General features: G+C 55.2%; 1 protein-coding gene across 1 annotated transcript in view; it reads left to right on the plus strand.

Annotated features, from left to right (window-relative positions):
* Nucleotides 1-21,454, plus strand: part of CACNA1G (calcium voltage-gated channel subunit alpha1 G) — a 127,926-nt gene that overhangs the window by 43,752 nt on the left and 62,720 nt on the right. Inside the window, 8 exon segments of the mRNA XM_035342699.1 lie at nucleotides 1,264-1,555; nucleotides 2,069-2,161; nucleotides 3,775-4,573; nucleotides 4,666-4,710; nucleotides 6,221-6,588; nucleotides 19,092-19,243; nucleotides 19,785-19,970; nucleotides 21,063-21,177. Of these exon segments, the coding sequence (XP_035198590.1) occupies nucleotides 1,264-1,555; nucleotides 2,069-2,161; nucleotides 3,775-4,573; nucleotides 4,666-4,710; nucleotides 6,221-6,588; nucleotides 19,092-19,243; nucleotides 19,785-19,970; nucleotides 21,063-21,177 (2,050 nt within the window).

Consider the following 21,454-nt stretch of genomic DNA (forward strand, 5'->3'; position numbering starts at 1 on the left):
AGCAGCTCCAAAACTGTCACCTCGCAGTGCTTCGCCTCCAAACGCAGCCTCCCCGGCGCTGATCCAGCTGGATCCACACCGGGATGCTCGAGTGTGTAAGGCAGAGGCTCTCCCTTTGCACACCAGAGGATAATGACGGGCTCTCAAGCCTAGAGCTGGCACGAGGCACCTCTTATCCTCTCCCACGTATCCCCCGACCATCTACCACCCCCCTGCAGGCTGTGTCCCCCAGGGGATATTAGGGGAACCGTTACCAGGGCAGGACCCCGCTAAGTAAATGGCATTAGGGCAGGGGGACTCTTTCACCCTTGGGTAACTCCAGCCGAGCTACAGGTTTGGGTGCCGCTTAATTGAGCCAGAATTCCAGTGGTTTTGATAAGCTCTGAAGGGTATTAAAGGCAATTCTGCAGGATTTAACTGGGCTGAACTAGGCTTAAAAATATCTCTGCGAGCTTTAGTGGGAGTAGTGGCGGCATTAAGGAGACAGCTTCTTGCTCTGGAAGCAGCCAGTTTCTGGCCGGCCATGGGTTGTTTCATCTCTCTGAGTGTTTTTGCCATGCTTGCTGTGGTAAGACCACCCTCAGAGGGAATTTATAGCTTATCTATGGGCTGAACAGGCTCTGAACTGTAGATTGAGGCCATGCCTCTGGTGTTAGGAAGGCCTGGGAGGTCCTTGTGCATAGTCTCCCTAAGCTGCGCTCAGCATCACTAGGACAGGAGATACAGGAGCTTAAAATGGCCAATTTCCATCTTAGTGCAGCAAAGAGGGTTCAGAGAAGTGCTGCTGGGCTAAGCCCTGCTCTTAGTGCCCCAGGTCAATGCTGTGGGTCTTCCAGATGGAGAGACTCTTCGTAATGCCATCAGAGGGGTTGCTCCAAAGCCACTACACAGCGGTGCTTCACCGGTCTGACCAACCTCTTCCACTTCTTGTCTGATTTCTTTTTCTACTCCTCTATTTCCATCTCTGTTTCCCCCCTTCTATTGATGAAGAGTTTATATGGGGCAGGGATCAGGGGTCCCAGCCCTGCCAGCGACCTGCTGAGTGACCGAGTGCACTGCCTCAGTTTCCCTAAGCCCTGACAGGGACATCAGCTCCCCAGGGGGGCTGCAGAAAGCCCAGGGGGCTTTAAGCAAAAACAAACAAACAAAAAAACCCCTTACAATGCAGAATAAAAGATGTCATTTTGTTGTCACCATGTTGGTTACCACGGCAGACTGCCCGCAGTCGGTGTGCAAACCCCAGCCCTGTCTGGCCCCTTTCAGCCCCTACGCGGTGGATTTGGAGCGGTACTACCAGACGGAGAACGAGGACGAGAACCCCTTCATCTGCTCCCAGCCCCGCGAGAACGGGATGCGCTACTGCCGCAGCATCCCGACGCGCCGGGAGGAGGGCCTCGAGTGCACCCTGGATTACTACTCCTACAACGACACCACCAACACGTCCTGTGTCAACTGGAACCAGTATTACACCAACTGCTCAGCCGGGGAGCACAACCCCTTCAAGGGTGCCATCAACTTCGACAACATCGGCTACGCCTGGATCGCGATCTTTCAGGTGAGCCTGGTGTGAAAACCATCACGGGACAGGGGTGGGACGGCTGGTGGTGCCTCCCCAGATGTTGTGGGGCTGTGCAACCCCATTCCCAGGGCTGTGGTGCACCAGCAAGACCTTCTGTAGTAGCACAAGGATACTCGAAATGGCAGGGAGACAGCTTGGTGCCTGCTTTGATGATGGTTCCGTGGACAAAAGCCTGGTCCTAGACGCTGTGTGGGTGTAGGAGTGTCCTGATTTAGAGCAGAGCCTAGAGCCTGCTGTTCCCTCTGCAAAGTGCAACATTGGCCTTAGATCCAGCTGGAAAAGAAGGGCTGGATGCAGCCCTCACGGGGGGCCACCAGCAATGTGGCTATTGGCACTGGTGGGAGCAGGATTTGATTCCTTGGTGTCCTGTACTGCTCCCAGACCGGCTACGGGGTGTCAGGATTGGCCCAGGCAGGAGAAATGTTGCTTGTTCTCTTGGTGCTGTAACGGAGCCTCACCGGGTTGGTGTTCCCTTCCTGCCTCCGCCAGGTCATCACGCTGGAAGGCTGGGTGGACATCATGTACTTCGTCATGGACGCGCACTCCTTCTACAACTTCATCTACTTCATCCTCCTGATCATCGTGAGTGGCCTCACGGGGATGGGGGGGGTCTCCAGGCGTTGTGGAGGGGGTGGAGTGGCCAAGAGGAGCAGGTGGATAGCACAGGGGATGAGGCTGGTCCCACGTAGCAGAAACCAGCCTGCAGGATGTGCAGCTTGGGCACAGCGCTGCGTTGTGCTGCAAAGGGAAGGTGCACGTAAGCTATGGTAGATACACTGCTGTTGCTTCTCCTACTTCTCTCCTTGTCCTCCGAGGTCCTCTCCCTTTGCTGCCTTCTTGAATTTAAGTTTAAAAGCAGGGAAATTTCCCCAGTCTGGTCTAGAGCCCTGGAAGGGAGGAGGCTGGCCATAGGCTCCCCCGTGCCGAAGAGCCCAGCTGGCTGGGTCTCGGTGCAGAGGGGGCGTTTAGGGAAAGCAGCCCCAAACTTCAGAGAGCAGAAGAAGAAAGGAGGGAAGGGATGAGTGCCCACAGCCCACCCACACTTCCCAGCGTCAGCCGAGACCACCCACAGAGGAGCCAACAAAGGGTTTCGGAGGGGTGGGCTCCACCATGGGCTTCATCTACGCGAGCAGCGGTGTCTCCTGCGAGTGGAGGAGCTCATTGTCTAGACTCCCTTTATCATCAAGGGAGAAAAATAGGTGCTTTAAGGGGCTGATTCATCTGCTCCTGAGGTAGACATTCAAAATAAATTAGATGCATTGCAGACTTGATGTGCCTATTCCTCTCCTGACTCTAAAGGATCATTAGGTGCCTCACTCAGATGTAGCTGAGATAAGTGAGATGAGTCCCTTTCTTCCTGTCTAATTGGACTAAATCGAGCAAAATAGCTGTACGTCCTCCATTAGACCATTGTGGGGATTTCTGGTCCTCGTCAAACCAGGACTCAAACCCTGATGAGAAGGTAGGAGGCTGTTTAGCCCATGATGCTTTTTCTGGTTCATCTATTAGCTTCCCCCAGAAAAGAAGCAGTCCCTTGGTCTCTGCTTCCCCAAAACAACAGAGAAGAAGGACAAACAGTGCTTTCCCGGGTGCCGTGCGAGCACTGTTAGCAGTTTGTGGCAGCCCATTAGCATATCAGAAATTCCTTGTGATCCAGGCTGGCATCTGCAGAAAGCAGGACCTTGCGAAAACCCTGGTTGGAAATAAAATCTCAAAGCTGTGGATGCAGACTGCCGCTGCCCTTGCGTAACAGTAACCCGCAAATCCCGTTAGCAGGGGAAAGGGATCTGCTCGCAAGCTACCCACACACTGCCAGAAAAAACGCTCCTATCAGGAGGGCTCAGCACATTCATCGTAATGCCACTAATTGCGATAATTACAACTGCTGTCTGCGGAGAGAGAAAAACACGATCTTAAAAGAGCAAAAGCTTTTTGTCAAAATAATCTCCTCCTGCCTTTGATCTCTGACGTCCTCCATGAAGCCCTGGCGTGGGAGTCCCCGGGGTGGGGACCTGGGGGCCTTGTCCTAGGGGATGAGTCAGGCGTGCTGTGGTCCTGGCTGGTGGTCCTCAGTGGGGGACACCGGGGCCGGATGGGGTTTGTTCCCTGCTCCTTGCATGGTGGTGTAGGGTGAGGAAGGGCGTGGGGTGGGCAGAGCTGAGGACACGGGGCTCTGATGGCTCCCGTCCCCTTAGGTGGGCTCCTTCTTCATGATCAACCTCTGCCTCGTGGTGATAGCGACGCAGTTCTCGGAGACGAAGCAGCGCGAGAGCCAGCTGATGAAGGAGCAGCGGGTGCGCTACCTGTCCAACGCCAGCACCCTGGCCAGCTTTTCGGAGCCGGGCAGCTGCTACGACGAGCTCCTCAAGTACCTGGTTTACATCGCCCGTAAAGGCAGCAAGCAGCTCGTGGAGGTCTACCGGGTGGCGGGCGTGAGGATGGGCTTCCTCGCCAGCCCCACCGGCAAGGCGGGGACCGACCGGCACGCCGGCAAGCGCCGGGCCAGGAAGAGGTCCTCGGTGCACCACCTCATCCACCACCACCACCATCACCACCACCACTACCACCTGGGCAACGGCAACCTGCGGGCGCCCCGTGCCAGCCCGGAGATCAGCGACGTGGACACGGGCTCCCTCCACAACGGCACCAACCGGCTGATGCTGCCCCCGTCGGCACCAAACCCCGGCGCCGCTCCCGGCACCACCGAGTCCGTGCACAGCATCTACCACGCCGACTGCCACGTGGAGCCGCTGCGCTGCCGGCCGGCCCTGCCGCAGCCGGCTCTCGGCTTGCCGAGCCCAGAAGGTGTCCCCAGGGGCATGGGGGGCGGCAAGGTGTACCCCACGGTGCACCCCAGCACCTCCCACGAGGTGCTGAAGGAGAAGAGCCTGGGCGAGGCGGCGGTGGGGGCCGGCAGCAGCACGCTGACCAGCCTGAACATCCCGCCAGGGCCGTACAGCACCATGCACAAGCTGCTGGAGACGCAGAGCACGGGTGAGTGCCGGGGCTGGCTGTCGGCGTGGGGCTGCGTGGCAGAAAGGTGAGCGCTGTACTGATGGCCTTCTCTTTCGTCCACGTCTTTCCAGGGTTCTTTTCGGTCCACGTTACGGATAAAGGTGATGGATTTGCAGGTGAGGCCAGCGGGAATCTTCCAACCTACCTAGTGCACCTCAGCCACAACAGGGAGAGAGGTTTCAAATGTCCAGACCTTGTACTTGCAAAAAAAAAAAAAAACAAAAAACAAAACACAAGGGAAACAAATGTTTTCAATGAATCCATTTTCTTCCCCTTCAAAATCTCCCCCCACATACAATTTATTTTGCAGTTTGAGGGAGTGTTTCCCAGACCCCCACACTCCCCAGATCATCTCAAGCTTGGCTCAAGGACACCGCACAGAGCTGGAGCCCAGCCTGGCTGCTTCCAAATGGCCAAGTCCTTTCCTTGGTATAAGACAAGGGCTGGTGGGGGCTGCTTGCCCCCCGCTCGGTGCCGACCTCAGATGCTGATGCCTCCGGACTGAGGAGAGCCGAGGCTCAGCACACCCCACAGCGCTGCATGGCCCCAAGGCCCCAGGCTGGGGGCGAGGGGGTGTCTGTGTTTCACGACTTCTCAATGGCATTCACGGATGCCGAGCATTAAAAATCCGCCCTGAGCGATTTGCTCAGGAAGTCAGCAGCAGCGCCAGGAACTGAACGCAGCTCTCCCCAGGCGAGGGTTTCGTACCTTCACCGCAAGGCGCTCTTTCCCCTTCCACATCCTGAGGTCTGGGAGCTCGGCCCAACCTCGTTCAAACCCTGTTGGCCTCCAGGCAGCATTTCCAGGCCAGGCTTTCCCAGGCAGTCGATGCCATCCCCATCCTGCCACGGTGGCCTTCAACGTTGCAGGTTTTGACCTTTCTAGGTGGGACCTACATGGGGAAGAGCCAATTCCCCCCAGCCCAGAGCCCATACCTGGAGCAGGGCTCTGAGCTCTGCGGGGCTGGGCTTGTACTCGTGGTGCTGTGCAGGAGTCGGGAGCTTTGCAGCTCGCCTCTCCCCTAGCAGCCAGCTGGTGATCGGGGGAATATCCCGCTGCTGCTGTCCCCCGGGGAGCCACCTGGCAGCTGGGAGCTGCTGTGGGGGGGAGCTGGGGATTTTGGAGCATCAGCAAACAGCGGGAGCAGGAAAGGAGGCTGCTGGCAGCGGCGCTCACACTAATTGTGGCTCAGAGTGCCAGGGCTGGAGGAGCTGATTGCTTTCTCCTGGCCTTCGTGGTCAAGGGTGCAAGGAGACGGGTGCTGGGCTGGGGGGGTGCTGGGGGCAGTGAGGAGGGGAGTGAGTGGGGAGCCGGTGAGCAGGAGCTTTGCCTGGGGATCTTTAACCCTTTGGGAAATGCTCTGTGAGGAGTGAGAAAAGGGCTGGATGTGCAGGTGACTGTGGCTGCTTGGGTTAACTGAGGGCTGGGACATCCTGTGGACAGCCACGTCCATATTAGCACTTGCTGATGGCATCAGAGCTGCCTCTGCTCAGGAGCCCTTTTCCCCTTCACAAGTACCTGTCATGTTGAGGACAATTTTTTGGTGCTATCAGGGACGGGGGACCGCTCTCACCGCCTCCCACCCTGCCTAACAGGCCGTCCTCCCCTGCCCCGTTGGCATTTCAGGTCCCTGCCCGAGCTCCTGCAAGATCTCCAGCCCCTGCACCAAGCTGGACAGCGGCTCCTGCAGCCCTGAGGGCTGCCCCTACTGCCTGAAGGCCCTGGCGAGCGAGGCCGAGCAGACGGACAACGAGACGGCGGACTCGGACAGCGAGGAGGGGGTCTACGAGTTCACGCAGGACGCCCACTACAGCGACCAGCGGGACCCCCAGCGCGGCAGGGCCCGGGCCAGGAGCGCCGGCAGGGTGCTGGCCTTCTGGCGCGTGGTGTGCGAGACCTTCCGGAAGATCGTGGACAGCAAATATTTTGGCCGCGGGATCATGGTGGCCATCCTCATCAACACGCTCAGCATGGGCATCGAGTACCACGAGCAGGTGAGCCGGGCAGCGACCTCCCGCAGTCCCGGGGGATGGGACGAGCTGATCTCCCAGGGTCCCTTCCCATCCCTAATTTTTGTGCTCCTGTGATCCTGGCCGTGCCAGGGCTGCTCGGCTCCGTGCCGAGCCCGCTGCCACGTGGCAGCCGCCGGGGTTGGTGCAGCCGCAGGCAGGAGCGTCTGTTGAATGTGCGGTCCCCGGGGAGGATGTAACAAATGCCTTCGCCTCCCCGGTGAACGCTCCAGCAGCAGCATGCTGAATCCAAAATAGACTCAGCGCCGGCTATTCCTCCACTCTATTATCTCGGCCCTTGCAGGCAAGAGGCTGCCTCGGCTCCAGCCTCTCATCCGTTTGTCAGCTAGCCGAGCTTTTCCCTGTATGTAGTCATTAAGGAAAGAAGTTGCCAGCCTGGAAACATCTCTATAAGGATGACAAGAGCTCTGCTTCCAGAAGCCGTGGTCTGGTCTATTGCTCGGGTTTTGTGGCTGCATCCCTGGGTGCTGCACCGCGTTGCGCCCTGAGCCCCACAGATGCTGCGTTGGCATGGGACGAGCTGGGTCCTGGGTTCCTGCAGGTGCATGGTTCATTGGGGGGACAGAGTTTATTAGCCTGGATGCCGAGATGCTGCAAAACCTCGCTACATGCCCTCCGGTGCTCGAGGGCTGCCGGCAGCCGGCACGGTGCTGCTCGCGGGGCGCCGGGGCTCTCCCTCCGAGTCACAGCCAGCTCTGTCCCTGCGCCAGCCTCTTCTGGGAACTTCCATGCTCCTGGAGTCGTCCTTATTTACTTCTCCCCCGTCCTGGCACGTTTTCTATTTGCACAGTCACTCGCCGCTGCGCGTGGATGCGTTTCTCCGCTGCCCGCAGCGCCCCGTGCCAGACCGGCTCCGAGTCCCCGTGTCCTCCCCTGCCGTTAATGCCTCAGTGACTGAGCGGCGGGGGGGGGGGGCTTGGGTGTGCTAGATGTGTCCCTTCCAACCAGCGCCTTCTCCCTGATGCCCTAATGCAGTCTGGCTGGCCAGCCTCGGTTTTCAGCACGCGTTAGGCCGCGGTGCTCTCTGCAGTGCTGCCGGTGGGATCGCCCGCCCCGCCTCACCTTCACGGGCTGCCCCTTGTGGGGTGCTCGTGGGGCTGTGTGAGGAAGTGTCCACGAGTCTGCTTAATTATAAAGCTCGTCTCCTTTATATTTCTCCTTCGAGTGGCTGGAAGGTGACAGCGGAGCTGTGGTGGCTCTGTTGCCCACCGCCTTGCTGGGGTCACCCAAGGGTGCTCAAAGCTCGTTGCCCATCACCAGGAGATGCTGGCGCAGGCTCCTGCTGTGCATGCACCAGGGACCATCCCGCCTGGATAGATGGCAGGGCAAGCTCCTGGCATCAAACACCACAAAGGAATCAGCTCCTTAATTCTTGGGATTGGGGGAAATCCGGCAGCGGGCTCCCAGCCTCTGCCCCCCAGCAGGCAGGTGGAAGAGGCAGATTTGGGTGGGGGCTTTGGGTACCAAGGGGAAGGGAGCAGATAGGCGTGAGGGGACTCCAGACACTGTGGGTGGTTGCTTCCTCTGATGGTATTTTGAAGCTACTACCGTTCCAGATTCCTTTCTCCCAGGCATTTGGAGTGAATAGCGGAGCTGTTTTTATTAGTTCATCTGCTTAAAGTGGCGGCGGAGAGCAGAGAGGTGTTCTTCTGTGAACTCAGGAGGCTTACAGCCTGCAGTTTCATAATCTGACAGTTACGAGAGCAGGAATTAGAGTGGAGAGATGCTGGACCAGGCCTTTCTGCGGGGATGATAAACACTGAAACATGTGATTTCTCTTTTACAAGAGCCTTGCCTGGAAGTGCAAGTGATCATCAGCCTCACCAAATTTATCTTCGTTGGCCGATTGTTTGCAAAGAAGTGAGGGGGCTTGAAGAGTACTTGACTCCCTGAATTTCTATATTAAGTTCTCTGCTTATTTAATGGGTATTTACCTTGTGGGCTTTTCACACGAGGCTGGCCGGGGCACCCCAGGCTGTATTAGGATAAATACTTTCAGGCCACGTTTTATGGTGCCGTTGCTTACCAGCACCTTGCCAGAGGGGAGAGGCCACACCAACAACCCTGGTGCTCCAGGAGGGATGGGATGGTTGGGTGGGAGGAGAAGGGCTTCTCTCACCCTGTGTCCCCAGCATGGGGTGGGATTCAGCAGTTCTGGGACCACCCTGGGCTACAGAACAGAGCTGCTCACTGCTGTAGCCAGGGGAGAATGGGAAGCCATGGCTGGGGGGCTCAGGGTTTCTTCTCAGCTCCTCCAGACAGGGAGCTCGCTGACTCTAGCTCAGCATCAGGTTGCTTCCACGAGGCTCCTGCGTGCTCTGAGTGCCTGGCCATGCTCGGCTGTGCACCTTGGGGTGCTGCCTGTCCTCCCCGTGCCCCCCAGCTCTGTCCCTGCGGGGTGCGGGGGGACGAAAGCAGAGGCACGAGGCGCGCGCAGCACTCAGCGCGTGGCCGCCGCCGCTGCTGGGCAGCACTGTGAAATTTTCCATCAGGGAAACGACAACCAGATTGCCGCGGATTATTAATGTGACTGCTAAAGAGCTTGTTTTTCTACGGAGATGAAGCAAAATGCAGGTAGAAACTATTAGCTTTGGGTAGAGAAATATAAAGGTGATTTAAGGGTAGGCTCCGGGGGATTCTAAATACACTGCTGAACCAATTGACTGATTCGCCTTAGGGAAGCCGAGACTCTGCAGCGCTGCGGGTTCAAACGGCTACGGCTTTGCAAAAGCTTGTTCTGCCACAGAGCAGGAGGGAAATGTGCTGCTAAAGCAGAGGGTTTGTGTGCTGCTTTCCCCCCTAGCCCTGGCTGCGAGCCAGGCTGCGCTCCACAATGTGCTGCTTTCTGTTTCTTAAAGTCCTTCCTCGGAGTGAAATGCAAAGGCTTAGCACAAGGCGTGATGTTGGACTCCTGAGCAGGGGAAAGAATTTGGTGAGGGCTTCCTTAAGGAAGGGCTTGGGGTTTTGTTTTTGTTTTTAAAATCTGGTTCGCATTGAGCTGCCTGGCTGTGCCGATTTTCCTTGTCTGAACTCGCGCGGTATGAACTATACCCTACATATTCGTTTGTTTAAATAGCGCTTGAGTTTCAGCCGCCGTCTCTGTGGTGTTGCACCATTGTTAGCGAGACAGAGGCAAGATCCCAGCCAGAGGGTCCTCCAAAGCCACAATGGCTGGAGCTCATGGGGACTTGGCTCTAGGCTGGGCCAAAACTCTGGGGTCTGTAAAGGAAGGGGAAATTGGTTCAGACCTGTAGGACACTTTTGTTAATTTTGGGAAAGCAAATTGGAGAGGTGACGAGGGCAAATGGCTTTTTGGGACAGCACCCAAGGAGAGGAGCACATAACCCACGGGAGGCCGTTCTGCACGGGGAAAGAGGCCGTGCTGACATTCAGGAGCTCACGGTGGTATCTGAGGCTGAATTCCTCATGGGTCGTGCTGCAGGCGCCGCGGTACAGCTGATGTTCGGTTGTCACCAGGAACGTCATGATCTAATAGCTGCTGCGCCATGAAAATACCAGCCATCTGTGCCAGAGGAAAGCCTGCTGGCAAAATGGATTAAAGCACCTATTTGTGTAAACAGGAGAGGCTGCAGAACGTGGCAGCCTCCCGAATCGGCAGCGGCGGGCATCAAATTCTCAGGTCTCCAGGATGATGGAGAGAGGACGGGGCAGAAGGGTCAGTACCTGCAGCTGCGCTGGAAAACCTGCCAGCGTGGAGGGCTACGGGTTCAAGCATCTGTAACGGTCACCCAAACAGCATTTATGTGCTTATGCTTCTGCCTGAATTCAGTGTGAGGGAAAGAAGGTAGCTGAAAGTTATTACCTGACTTGAAGCCTGGGGACCTCAGGATTTGCTTTGGGTCTTAAGCCAAGGCTGAGTGAAGGAATGCATAAAATGCTTGTAGCAGGGCAGAGACTCAAGACTGAGCTTGGCTCAGCCACTGGGGTTATTTTGTAGAGGCCTGAGCAGCCTCAGCAGCATCCTCAACCCCTGCACGGGGCGGGAGGGCCAGAGCCCCCAGCCTGGGGGTCTGTGCCTCCTCGCATGGTTGAGAGAGATGGAGCCGCCAGCATGGGGACAGCATTGTGCCTGCTCCCATCCCCTTTTTATTACATTCCCTATGCTCTGCCCCTGCCCCAGACTCATTAATTGCTGCTCCAGATAACGAGTTGGAGATCAGGGATAAAAGTCAGTCCCCGAGTGACTTGCTGGTTCCGTTTTGTGCGTGCTGCCTGGAGGAACGAGGGTGCTCTGGGCGTCAGAAGCACTTTTCTCCCAGGACTGGGTGCTCAGGAGCAAGCTGAGCGTGCTGCAGCTGGACATGGGAGCGGTGGCAGATGGCAGCTGCAGATTTGCTGGGCACAGGGAGGCGGCTCCTTTGACATCCGTGTGCGCCAAAATGAGATCTTCCCAAGTGCTCGTCCTCCTCCTTAGCCCTGCGCCTTGGCTGCTCTGCACCCGCTTAAATAGCTAGCCTGACTTTCTTACTTTGAAGTTTGAAGTTTGACAATTCCCCCTATAAATCTGATTCGTTAGGCTTCGATACAGGAAGGCCGTTGTGCATGTGCACACATCCCTCTAAATCAAGGAGAAATCGAGGAGACAGCCCCTTCCCCGGACGGCCTCTGCCCGCTCCAAGGAGCCGAAGGGGTCCCACGTTCAGGCACGTTTTCCTTCCTCGAGATAGCTCCACTTCCCCTTTGGTGCACATCCCGTTTCTCTATTTAACTCCGTTACACATCTCTCCAGCCCCGTGCCAGCTCATCTCAGCCAAGCCATCAGCGCCTTGGCAGCGCAGCGAGGCTTTCCCTCCCTCGGAGCCCGCTGTCTCTGCCCAGGGCTGGGCTTGCAGCTAGCCTCAGCTCAATTTTTCAGTGCTACAGCTGCGCAGGGCACTCAGACTGTAGGAAAACAAGGTGCCCTATAGATTTGCACGTGTTATATTCAATTAGCTCCCGCTTCAGCAGAAATTACTCTTATTAACGGTTTGTTGTTGGAGACTGGGGGAGTCAAATCAATGCTAATGGAAGTCATCAGAGCTGTTAATCACCAGGATCACTGACTTCAAAACCGGCTCTCCGTTTGTTATTGGGGGTAATTCTTTTTGTGGACCTCAGGGGTTCTTCCGCTCCTTGGCATTTTGAAGGGTTTATGAGGTCTTGTAGGAACTCGTGTCTGTTAATTGACTGGCTCACCAGGCTCCTTCAGGGCACCGTGCAAAACACGGTGGTGCCACAGTCCCCGCATCTGCTAAAAACGGGGCCCTGCCCGTAAAGTAGGCTTTACCCTGGTTTTGGAGATTGCATCCTTTGAAAATTAAAGGAGCTTTTGTGCAGTGGGAAAATGAATGATTTTTTTTATCAGGCAATTCAGCTCTCCGCATGCTTTAGGGATGAACCTATGTGGATTCCTTGACATCCACTGAAGTTTTCTTCAGCTCTGCAGATGGGGAGCTCAAAGTGTCAATCCTCTCCAGTTAATTTTGCTCAGAGGCTGGGAATGCTCAGGCTGCCTTAGATTGTATCGTTACAGCTGTTGTTTCAGCTGCCAGCGGCACCCTCGTCTTATCTCGGCTCCGGCAGCGCCGGGAAGAGACTGCGGCTCGGCGGAACGGCAAAATGCTGTGTGCTCCGGAGACCTGCTCGGTGCCCGTGCCCATGGCAAGTCGCTGCTCCCCACAGATAGCTGGGTGTTTCTCTCTGCTCCTACCTTGATTATTGCGGTTGTTCCCCGAGCCAGCAAAAAAAAAAAAGGTGCCCCACGGCCACCCGTGTCCTCACAGAGCCTCTCGTGACTGCTCGACTCCTGCTCCCATCTCCCCACCAGGTTTCAGCTCTTTGTTATAACGGGGTTTCTGCTGATGTTAGGACTCTACCAGCTTTCCCCCGTGGACGCCTGTCAGCATTAGAGACAGCGTTACCGGCACCAGAAACCCGGTTTCAGCAGAACTGGGCAGGAGCTGTACAGGCAGCCTTTTCCTTTCTTTTCCTTTCTTTCTTTTCTCCCCCCCCCCCCGTCTCCCCTTGGTACCTCTCAAGTACTAATGGGGAGATAAGTTTGGAACTTGGTTTAGATTAACAAGAAATAGAGGGCTTTAAATCTCAAGTACTTACAAGGTGTGACCAAGTGGAAATGCAGCTTTTGTTCAGCTTAAGCTGCCTCGTAAACCTGGGCGGAGGGATGAGCCGGTTCATGTTTTTCTTGCATTTTCTGGGATAATATTCATCCGGAAATCTCAGGCTGGGAGAGATAAGGAGTTCAAACAAGAATATCTGCTGTGCCTCCAGAGACGGGTGTGGAGAGCACAGCCCGGGGTGTGCAGGGGGAGAGCCGGGTCTGTGGCTCTGTTGGGCTCCTGGGCAGGGCACAGGCTTGGTGGGGTGCCCACCTGGTGATGGGTGCGTGGGGAAATGGCCCTGTGGGGAACTGGGGGGTCGCAGCCACGACACCCAGCCCCTGCCTGCCCTGGGTCGGATGGGAAGGGGCAGTGTGAGCTGCAGAGGAGGGACAAGGAGGAGGTGAGGTGGTGCAGGGGGGTCCATGTGGTGCAGGCAGCTCCGATTTCCCCCAAATGGAAGCTGCCTGCCTCCCTTTTGTACAGTATTCCTTGCTGTGGCATGAAATACTCAGCCTCCATTCAGCCTCCGACAGAATCCTCCTTTCCCATGCTGTGATGGGATGAAGCTGGGCTTGTTTGGTTGCCTGTCAAAGTCGTTCCCGTCTAACAAACATCTCTAAACCCTGGCTGTCACAGCGGTGCCTCCCTCCCCCGGAGCTGGGGGCTGGAGCTGGGAGGGATGGGGACGAGCAGGAGAGGTCCGCGGCCACGAGCGGTGACAAACCCAGGGGCTGGCTGAGCAAAAGCTCTGCCATCCTGCTGCTGAGTCATTTTCCAGGGGGAAACTTTTTCTTCTGGACGGGTTTGGCACAGGATCCATAGGGAAAGCATCGTGGCACGGTGGGCTCTGGTTGAGCGCGGCGCAGGTTGGCGCGGCCGGACCAGGACCACAGCTAAAGCCCAAATCCTTCCAGGGCGCCTCAAAGACGATGAATGTCACAGCTGAAAATATCCACGGCTCCAGCTTCTATTTATAAAATAGCAAGCGGGCCTGCAGCTGAGCGGAGCGGCGCTTGCTGGGGGGCCTTGAAGTGGCTCTGGGGCGGCTGGAGCTCAACGGGGGCTGCCAGCTCCAAACGCCGGGGAATCGGGCATGGCAGAGGGCAAGAGAAGGGCACCTCGGGCTGCTAGTTATCTCTGCTTCTCTTCATCTGAATTCCTTGCGTTTTGCCCCAGGAATTAGGGTCTTGCTCCCACCTCGAGGTGGACGTGGTGCGTCCACACACAGAGGGTGGGGAGGATCCTGATGGGAGGCGTCAGGCTGCGAAGCAGGGAGAGATGCGTGTTTGCGTGACCCGTGTGATTTTTCTTATGTGTATATATGTATTAAAATTTGCAAGTGATGAGTCAGGAAAATGTTGTCGGTGTTTCCTGGGAAATAGCTGAGGTCGTTATTTTCTTTCTGTGGTATTTTGCTTTAGTTGCCATGGAAATGCTTTCAGAAGGGTTTTATTCTGCAGTCCTTTGAATGGCTTCGAAGTTTTCCTGCTGGTTTGGATGTGCTCACAGCAGTGGAGCCTCGGGCTCAGAGGGGACCTGCCCCCTGCCCGGTCACCCCACGCATCCCTTTGTGCTGTGGCAGGAGAGAAGGCTTTTTGTCTCGTGTTTGTGGGATAGGAGAAAGCTCCCTGTTACCTCGGTGGAAATCCAGCCCATCCCCTCTGCCATTGGAAACCTTGCTTGAGAACTTCTAGTTGGTTTAAAAAATAATAATAATAATAATAAAAAGCAAAACCACCAAAGTAATGCATTGTAGCTTATATCTGAATGCTGAAAAAGGGGAAGGTGCTGGCTGTGCTCTGAGACACCCCTCAAGGTGCATCATTCAGCACCTGGCAGCATCGTGCCTCACCTCCCCTTAGCTCAGCTGTGCCCTGCGGAGCTGGGGCACCCTCGAGCCACCGTGAATTGCTCACTGGCTCTGCTGCTTGTGACAATGGAGGGGTCAGAGGGGGCTCTGGGTGCTCCTCGCAGCCTGCATGGGGGCAGAGAGGTGATTGGGATAAACGTCTTCTCCTGGTGGAGCCGAAATCTGGGTGAGCCCTCTGAGACCCCAGGTCTCCAGCCCTTCTCGCCCCTCCTGTGCCCCAGCCTCCTCCCCGCCGCGCTAGTTTGCTGCGTGGTGCTTATGAGAGGTGCCACGCTGTCCTCTCCCGTGGTGTGTGCTGCCAGAGCTCGTCAGCGTGCTCTTGGGTACATCAACAAATCGACACTGCACAGGCACAGAGCTAACAGGGGATGATTTATCCAGGGCACCATGTCTGTGTGTCCAGCGGGGTGAGGCGTCCCGGGGCCAAAATTCAGCGTTTATGGGGAGGACTCGTGGGAAGAGCTGGTGTTCCACACCGCGCCCGAGGTGTGCTTGGATCTTGTTCTTTCTGGGTGCTGCTCATTTAATCATAGGATGCTTTCCTTTTAATTAGTCACTGCTGCTACTGATGAGGAAATTAGCAGGCTCTTCTCTTAATGGAAAGTGTGACTCTGGCAGATGTGATGGAGCGGTGTGCGGGAGGCTTTGTGTGGCACACAGCCGGGCGATTTGCACCTTGAGTCTGAGGACCCACACAGGGCCGTGGTTCTCTGCAACACACACGTTTTCTGGTAAAACAAACCCAGGCGGGTTCCTTCTTCCAAATACATCACTTAGTGAAAGGATCGATGCTGCTTACCTCCCTGCCTGGTGGATCCTGCAGGGAAGATGCTGCCAGCTGCTTCCTCCAGCCCCCGGAGCCATCCGTGCCGGGCGGCCCTGACTCACCCAGGTGTGCTACATCCAGAGCTGGTCAGTCCTGGTCTGATGAGACAGCTAGTGCCAGAAAATGGCAAGTTATCAAAACTGAAGCTGGTTGTAAGAAGGGAGCCGTTTCAATGAACTCTCTTCCAAAAAAAAAAAAAAAAAAATCTATTGAAATATGTTGTCTGAGATATTTGAAACATCCATTTGAACGTTTGGGGAACAAAAAGCTCGTGTTCTTCAAGCTGACTTATTTATATTTTTTAATTTTGGTTGATTTACAGTACAGAGCAAATGGATAAGGGAATAGGGACTGAAACAGGGGGAGGGCTTGCAGAAATTTGGAGACGCAGTGTTTCAGCTTGGAGATGCAGTGTTTCAGTTCCCCACATCTGAAACTCCTCTGTCATGGTTCAGATCGGATGACAGTTTTAATTCCCATGGGACGGAGAAGCCACTTCCCTGCAGTATTTTAATGATGTCTAAGTAAAGATGCCTCAGATACATTTTTGATTTCTCTAAGGCAGGAGCATCTCCTAAACAGCCTTGTTATCTCCGCGCGTCTGTAGCTCCCCGGGAATCCCGCAGCGGGGGCTCTCGGAAGCGCCCCCGGGGCCCAAAGCCCTGCTGCCAGCTGGGACGCACGTCCCCTGCGGCAGGTTCGCAGCCTCAGCCCGCTTCCATCTGCAGAAATAATTCCCGTGTGTGTGAAAACAGCACTTGTGGCCAGAGCCTGGGCGGGCGCCCCAAGGGCTGGCAGTGGTGACGTGTCCCTGGGAAGGGGCCTGGGAGCTGTGCGCTGGGGACTCCCCTGCTGGGAGCACACCATGAAACCCCTCGAGTAACTCGTGTCCCCCCCACCTGCTGCTCAGGGACCTGCTGCTTCCCAGGACAAAGTAATTCCATGGCCCCAGAGTGCCTGGAGCAGCTGCTCCTCCCTTGCCTTTCCCTCCCCATGGTCTCTGGCCCGAGGGGAGAAGTCTCCCCTTCCTGTTCCAACCTCTCTTGGCCACTAATCTCGGATTTTGGTTATTCTCAGTTCTATTTCAGGAGATCCCACTCCTCGTTCTTGATGTGTGCACCCAATGTCTGCAGTGTTAATATCCTTTTCCTGCAAGGGAAGCAGGAGTACGTGGAGGAGGAGCAGGGTCCTGGTGTTTTTTTTTGTGGGAAAATGCAGCAGGAGCTGGGGCTGCCAGGGGGCAGGATGCTGAGCAGCAGCGGGGCACTGCAGGAGCCTGTCCCCTCTGTGGATGGCACCGCGGGGACATCCATGACCCTGCAGTGGGGCTCGGTGCTGTGGGTCTGGCTGTGGGGGTCTGGCCGTGGTCACCAGCTGATGTTGGCACCCTCTGGTTTCCAAAATGGTCGGGAGAAGCTGTCCTTTCAGAGCTGGCAAGACGCTGCCCGTGCTTTCCCTGGGGACAAAGGACAATGTCTCTGCTTCTGGGGAATGCAGAGCCCTCTCTGTCCACGAGCAGTATCAGTCCCTGTCGATTCCCACCCGCGGCTTCCCTGAACTCGTCTCCTCTCACCTCTCCGAGCGGAGGCTGAGGTCCTGACCCTGCTGGGAGGGCGGCAGCCGGCAGTGGTGCCCCTGATGGCTGCGGGCACCCCGGTGCCACGAGCTGTAAGCTCTGCGCTCCCTGCTCCAACACTGATGGGTTCGGAGGCCGGGCCAGGAGCTCTGTGGTGCCCTAGGTGACACCAGCCTCCGTGCGGGTTAGCGGTGCCGAAGGGTGAGAAGGAAAGCCTCCAGGAACCGAGGAGGAAAGCCTCCAGGAACCGAGAAGGAAAGCCTCCAGGAACCCGCTGCTTTTCCCAACAGTGTTGCTGCAGTAATGAGAGCAGCTCCGCAGTGCCGGGGCGCTTCTGAATGAGTTGGCATTTTTTTTTGTGACTAATGTAGGCTTTTAGCTATTTGAAATCGTCCTGAGGTGTGACTCGACGTACAGGTTCTTGGCCTATTTGTGACTTTGTGTTTGAGTGCTCCCAGAGGTAAACGATGTTAAAGCAGTGCTGTGTTTAATATCGGGAGCATTTGTACTTCAGCTCTAGATCATGTCAGGTGTGTGCTTAGAAAGCTCTGGCCAAGGGATCTGCTCCTCCACAAGCATGTATGAGACACAGGAAGCATTCCAGTTCTCCCCCCACTGCGCCCTTTATTTTTTTTTTCCAATTACTTTTTCTTTCTGATGCTGCCATTTCCCGCTTTGCGACCTTGGGACCCCTGCTTTGGCATCAGAGGCTCCCACCGGAATCAGTGCAGGTCCCTGGGGATTACGCCAGGCTGAGACAGCAGCAGGCTGGTTTGGGTCCCCATCTTCCACCACAGTGGGCTTGGAGGAATTGAGCTAAAAGGGCTTGGCCTTGGTGCTGAGACACTGACTACAGAAATAAAGAAAGGGAATTAAAAGCCCATGTGGGTTTAACTGTTTATTTGCCAGTAAAGCTTTGGTTACTGGGGTTTCTCAGGCCTCCAAACCATGGCTGATGATCCTGTGAGCAAGGTGGTGACCCTGTCCCCAGCCACCCGCTGCTGCTCCCATGCTGCTGGGCTGGGTTTGGGACAGCTCGTGCCGCCCTGTGGTCAGGCGTCAGCAGCTCCTGGCGTGCTGCAGGAAGTTTTTGTTGCTGCTGTTGGCCATAAAAGCATTTTGTGGAAGTGGTGGGTGCAGTCAGCATCCCGCCCATGTACATCACACCTTGGCTTCTGCGCCTGGCGCAGCCACCCCAAACCCGCGCGTCATGACGCTGGGGCTGTGCATTGGGGTTACACGGGGAGAAGGGCTCTGCTGCTGCAGGTTCTGCTCTGGCCTTTCCTGTCGATGAAGAGTCTGATCCTGGACAGACTACACCGTCGGTTTTTGTCTTCTGCCATATGTTTTCCAATAATGCTCGCCCACCCGCCGGGGAAAGCGCAGCGCTCGGTGTCTGCAGGCATTGTTGGGAACCCTCTGAAATATGCTAGGAAAACACGAAAGGTATTAATTTAGGTCTAAGATTACGAGAAGTCTGTTTGTTGTGTTTTTTGTCGTTTGTGTTTTTTCGAGCCTCTATTTTTAGATTGCCATTCTGAAATGCCAGGATTGTGGCCTTTTTGCAGGAGGGGAATTCAGGGCTTGCTGATAATGAGGTTTTATTGAGACGTTTCAGGTATAACACCTAACGTTTCTGCTCTTGAAAATCTTAGCTTAAATCTTTTGATGAGGCATTAAATAAAAAGGCAGGCTTGAAATGCTATTTATGTGAGAACCATCCAAGTTTCTTTTCTGTTAAAGAAGTGGAGGATATGAAAACGTTGAGGCTCGGTGCGTGATGCTCTGATGTAAACCTCCCGTGGTGGTGCTAAAGCTGTGCTTAACGTGAAGTCCACGTCTGGATTTACTTCCTCAGCTTACAACAGACCTATAAAACTTAAATGCTCAAATGCCATTTTTCTTCTCTCTCCTGGGCTTTCAGTGAGCTGTTGCCACGTCCTACTTACACCGTTACCATCCGTGTCCCTACCCGTTCCATGGGCTGATGTATTTCAGGTGTAAGTGTGCACGTGCCTAACAAACGGAGCGGTGGGAGCTGCTGATCTTGTCCCTTTCCTCCCCTTCCTTCCCTAGCCCGAGGAGCTTACCAATGCCCTGGAGATCAGCAACATTGTCTTCACGAGCCTCTTTGCCCTGGAGATGCTGCTGAAAGTCCTCGTTTACGGTCCCTTCGGCTACATTAAGAATCCGTACAACATCTTTGATGGGATCATCGTGGTGATTAGGTACACAACCAGAGCTTTCTTTATGTGTGTTTCCCCTCGTTTGACTGGTTCATTAAAACAGAAAATAACGGAGAGCGGGCATAAATACCTTCCTATGTCAATTCTGTAAACTAATGCACTGAGATACAATTACTAATATATGTCTTGGGGTTATCTTATGGCCATTTTAGAGAGAAGCCTGCACAGAAAGCTGTCTGTCCTGATGTCCTGGGAAGTCTAGCATCCAAGTGGCACAACCAGTGCCCAACTAAGTAGCTGTTTGGCTTTTGGCACGAGCAAAGCCTGTAATTGCACCTGCAGCTGCAGCCGCTGATTTGCAGGCGTGACTTTGACACTCCGGTGGGGCTCTGCTCCTTGCGAGCCTGGACGGCGTCCAGCCCGCAGGAGGCATTGGCAGCTCCTCTCTGCCCGGGGCCAGCTTCCCGCTTCCCATCCTTCTTCCCTCCGAGCTTCACCCTCTCCTTTCCTTCCTCTCCTCTGTGCCTTTGCGTTGGGCATTGCCTTCTCATCCCACAGTGACCTTTTTTTTTTCCCCCCTCAGCGTGTGGGAGATCGTGGGCCAGCAGGGCGGGGGCCTCTCTGTCCTGCGGACCTTTCGGCTGATGCGAGTGCTGAAGCTGGTCCGCTTCATGCCGGCCCTCCAGCGCCAGCTCGTCGTCCTCATGAAGACCATGGACAACGTGGCCACCTTCTGCATGTTGCTCATGCTCTTCATCTTCATATTTAGGTGGGTGCTGAGAGCTGTGGATCCCCGGTCCCGTGGTTGCTCAGAGGTCCCTACCAGGGCTCGTCTGAGCGAGCAGCCCCGTTGCTGGCCAGTGCTGGCAGCGGCTTGCTGGCTAATTCCTCTTAACTCCGGCCAATTGAGACATCTGTCTTTGCAAGACAATTTGCAAGGGAAATCTTTCAGCTGGAGGATTCCTTGACATCCCCCCAAGACAGCAGTCCTGTTACTTACAGATGAGCAGAAAGCCAGGTGCTAAAAATACTGCCAAGGAGAAGGGCAGCGTTCCTAAAATACAGCCAGCTGTGCTGGTGCTCGTGCTCTGGCCTGGCCTCTGTGCAGAAGTGAGGATCTGCAGTGGAGATGTTTTTTAAAAAAAACCTTGGCGTGACCCTGAATTTTTGGGTTTCGGTTTAGATTTCACAAAGAGCCTGGCCCTTGTAGCAGCTGCTTCTCCTGCAACCCGAGGGCTGACAAAAGCCCGTCCCTTCGTGGAGCAATGTTCCTTTCCCCAGTGAGACACTTTGCTCCAAAACACCGTTTGCTGCCGTGGTGCTGAGCAGAGCTGTGAATAATTTGATTATTCAGGTTAATGGCCGAGAGCAGGGGAAAACAAATGATTCTTGTAGCATCAGTCTGAAATGAAAGGTATTCTGTTTTCTTGTCAAAATCAGGAAAGATGTTGTGGGTCCCTTGATAGGTTTCATCGAGGCATTTCACAGGAACCCTTTTTGTCTTCCTAATTCAATTTAAGCCTGTTTTGCTGAAAATGTGTCATTGCAAAACAGAAAGTCAAAACATTTTGTTTAGAAAATGTTGAAACAGAATGTTTTGACTTACAAAAGAACAAAACAAAACAAAAAAGAAGAAAAAGAAGGATCAGGCATGCTTTTTGGCTGAAACCGTGTGACAGGTCTGACCCAAATTCACAGTCCGTTCGCATGAGCTCGAGGTGTGTTTTTCAGTGAATGAATGATTCATCTTTAAAAAAAAAAAAATCAATAAAATTGCTGAAGTCAGGAGGCACAGTCAGCCCTGCCGTGTGGCTGCTCCTCACCGCCGGCCCCCGTTCAGCCCGTGCGCTCTCCCTTGCAGCATCCTGGGGATGCACCTCTTCGGCTGCAAGTTCGCCTCCGAGCGAGACGGCGACACGCTGCCCGACAGGAAGAACTTTGACTCCCTGCTCTGGGCCATCGTCACCGTTTTCCAGGTACAAACCAGAAAGCACCCAGCTCGTGTGCGTTTTGGGGCTGTGGGGGCTGGGGATGCTTTCCAAAGTGTCCGATAGAGCTCAGCGAAACTCCTTGCCATGGGAGGGAGAGGACCTTACACCACAAGGGAGGGGACAGAGGGGGTTTCAGGCCATTTTAGCAAATAAATAAGAAGGCTATTGAGGAGAAACCCCAAGGCAGAAATATCGACTGTGGTTATAGCTATGGGTGGCAGCCCCACAGCGGAGTGCCTGTGTTTGTCAGGCTGCCCACCCA

This window comes from Oxyura jamaicensis, chromosome 18 (assembly GCF_011077185.1).
Source record: "Oxyura jamaicensis isolate SHBP4307 breed ruddy duck chromosome 18, BPBGC_Ojam_1.0, whole genome shotgun sequence".
NCBI classification, from domain to species: Eukaryota; Metazoa; Chordata; class Aves; order Anseriformes; family Anatidae; genus Oxyura; species Oxyura jamaicensis.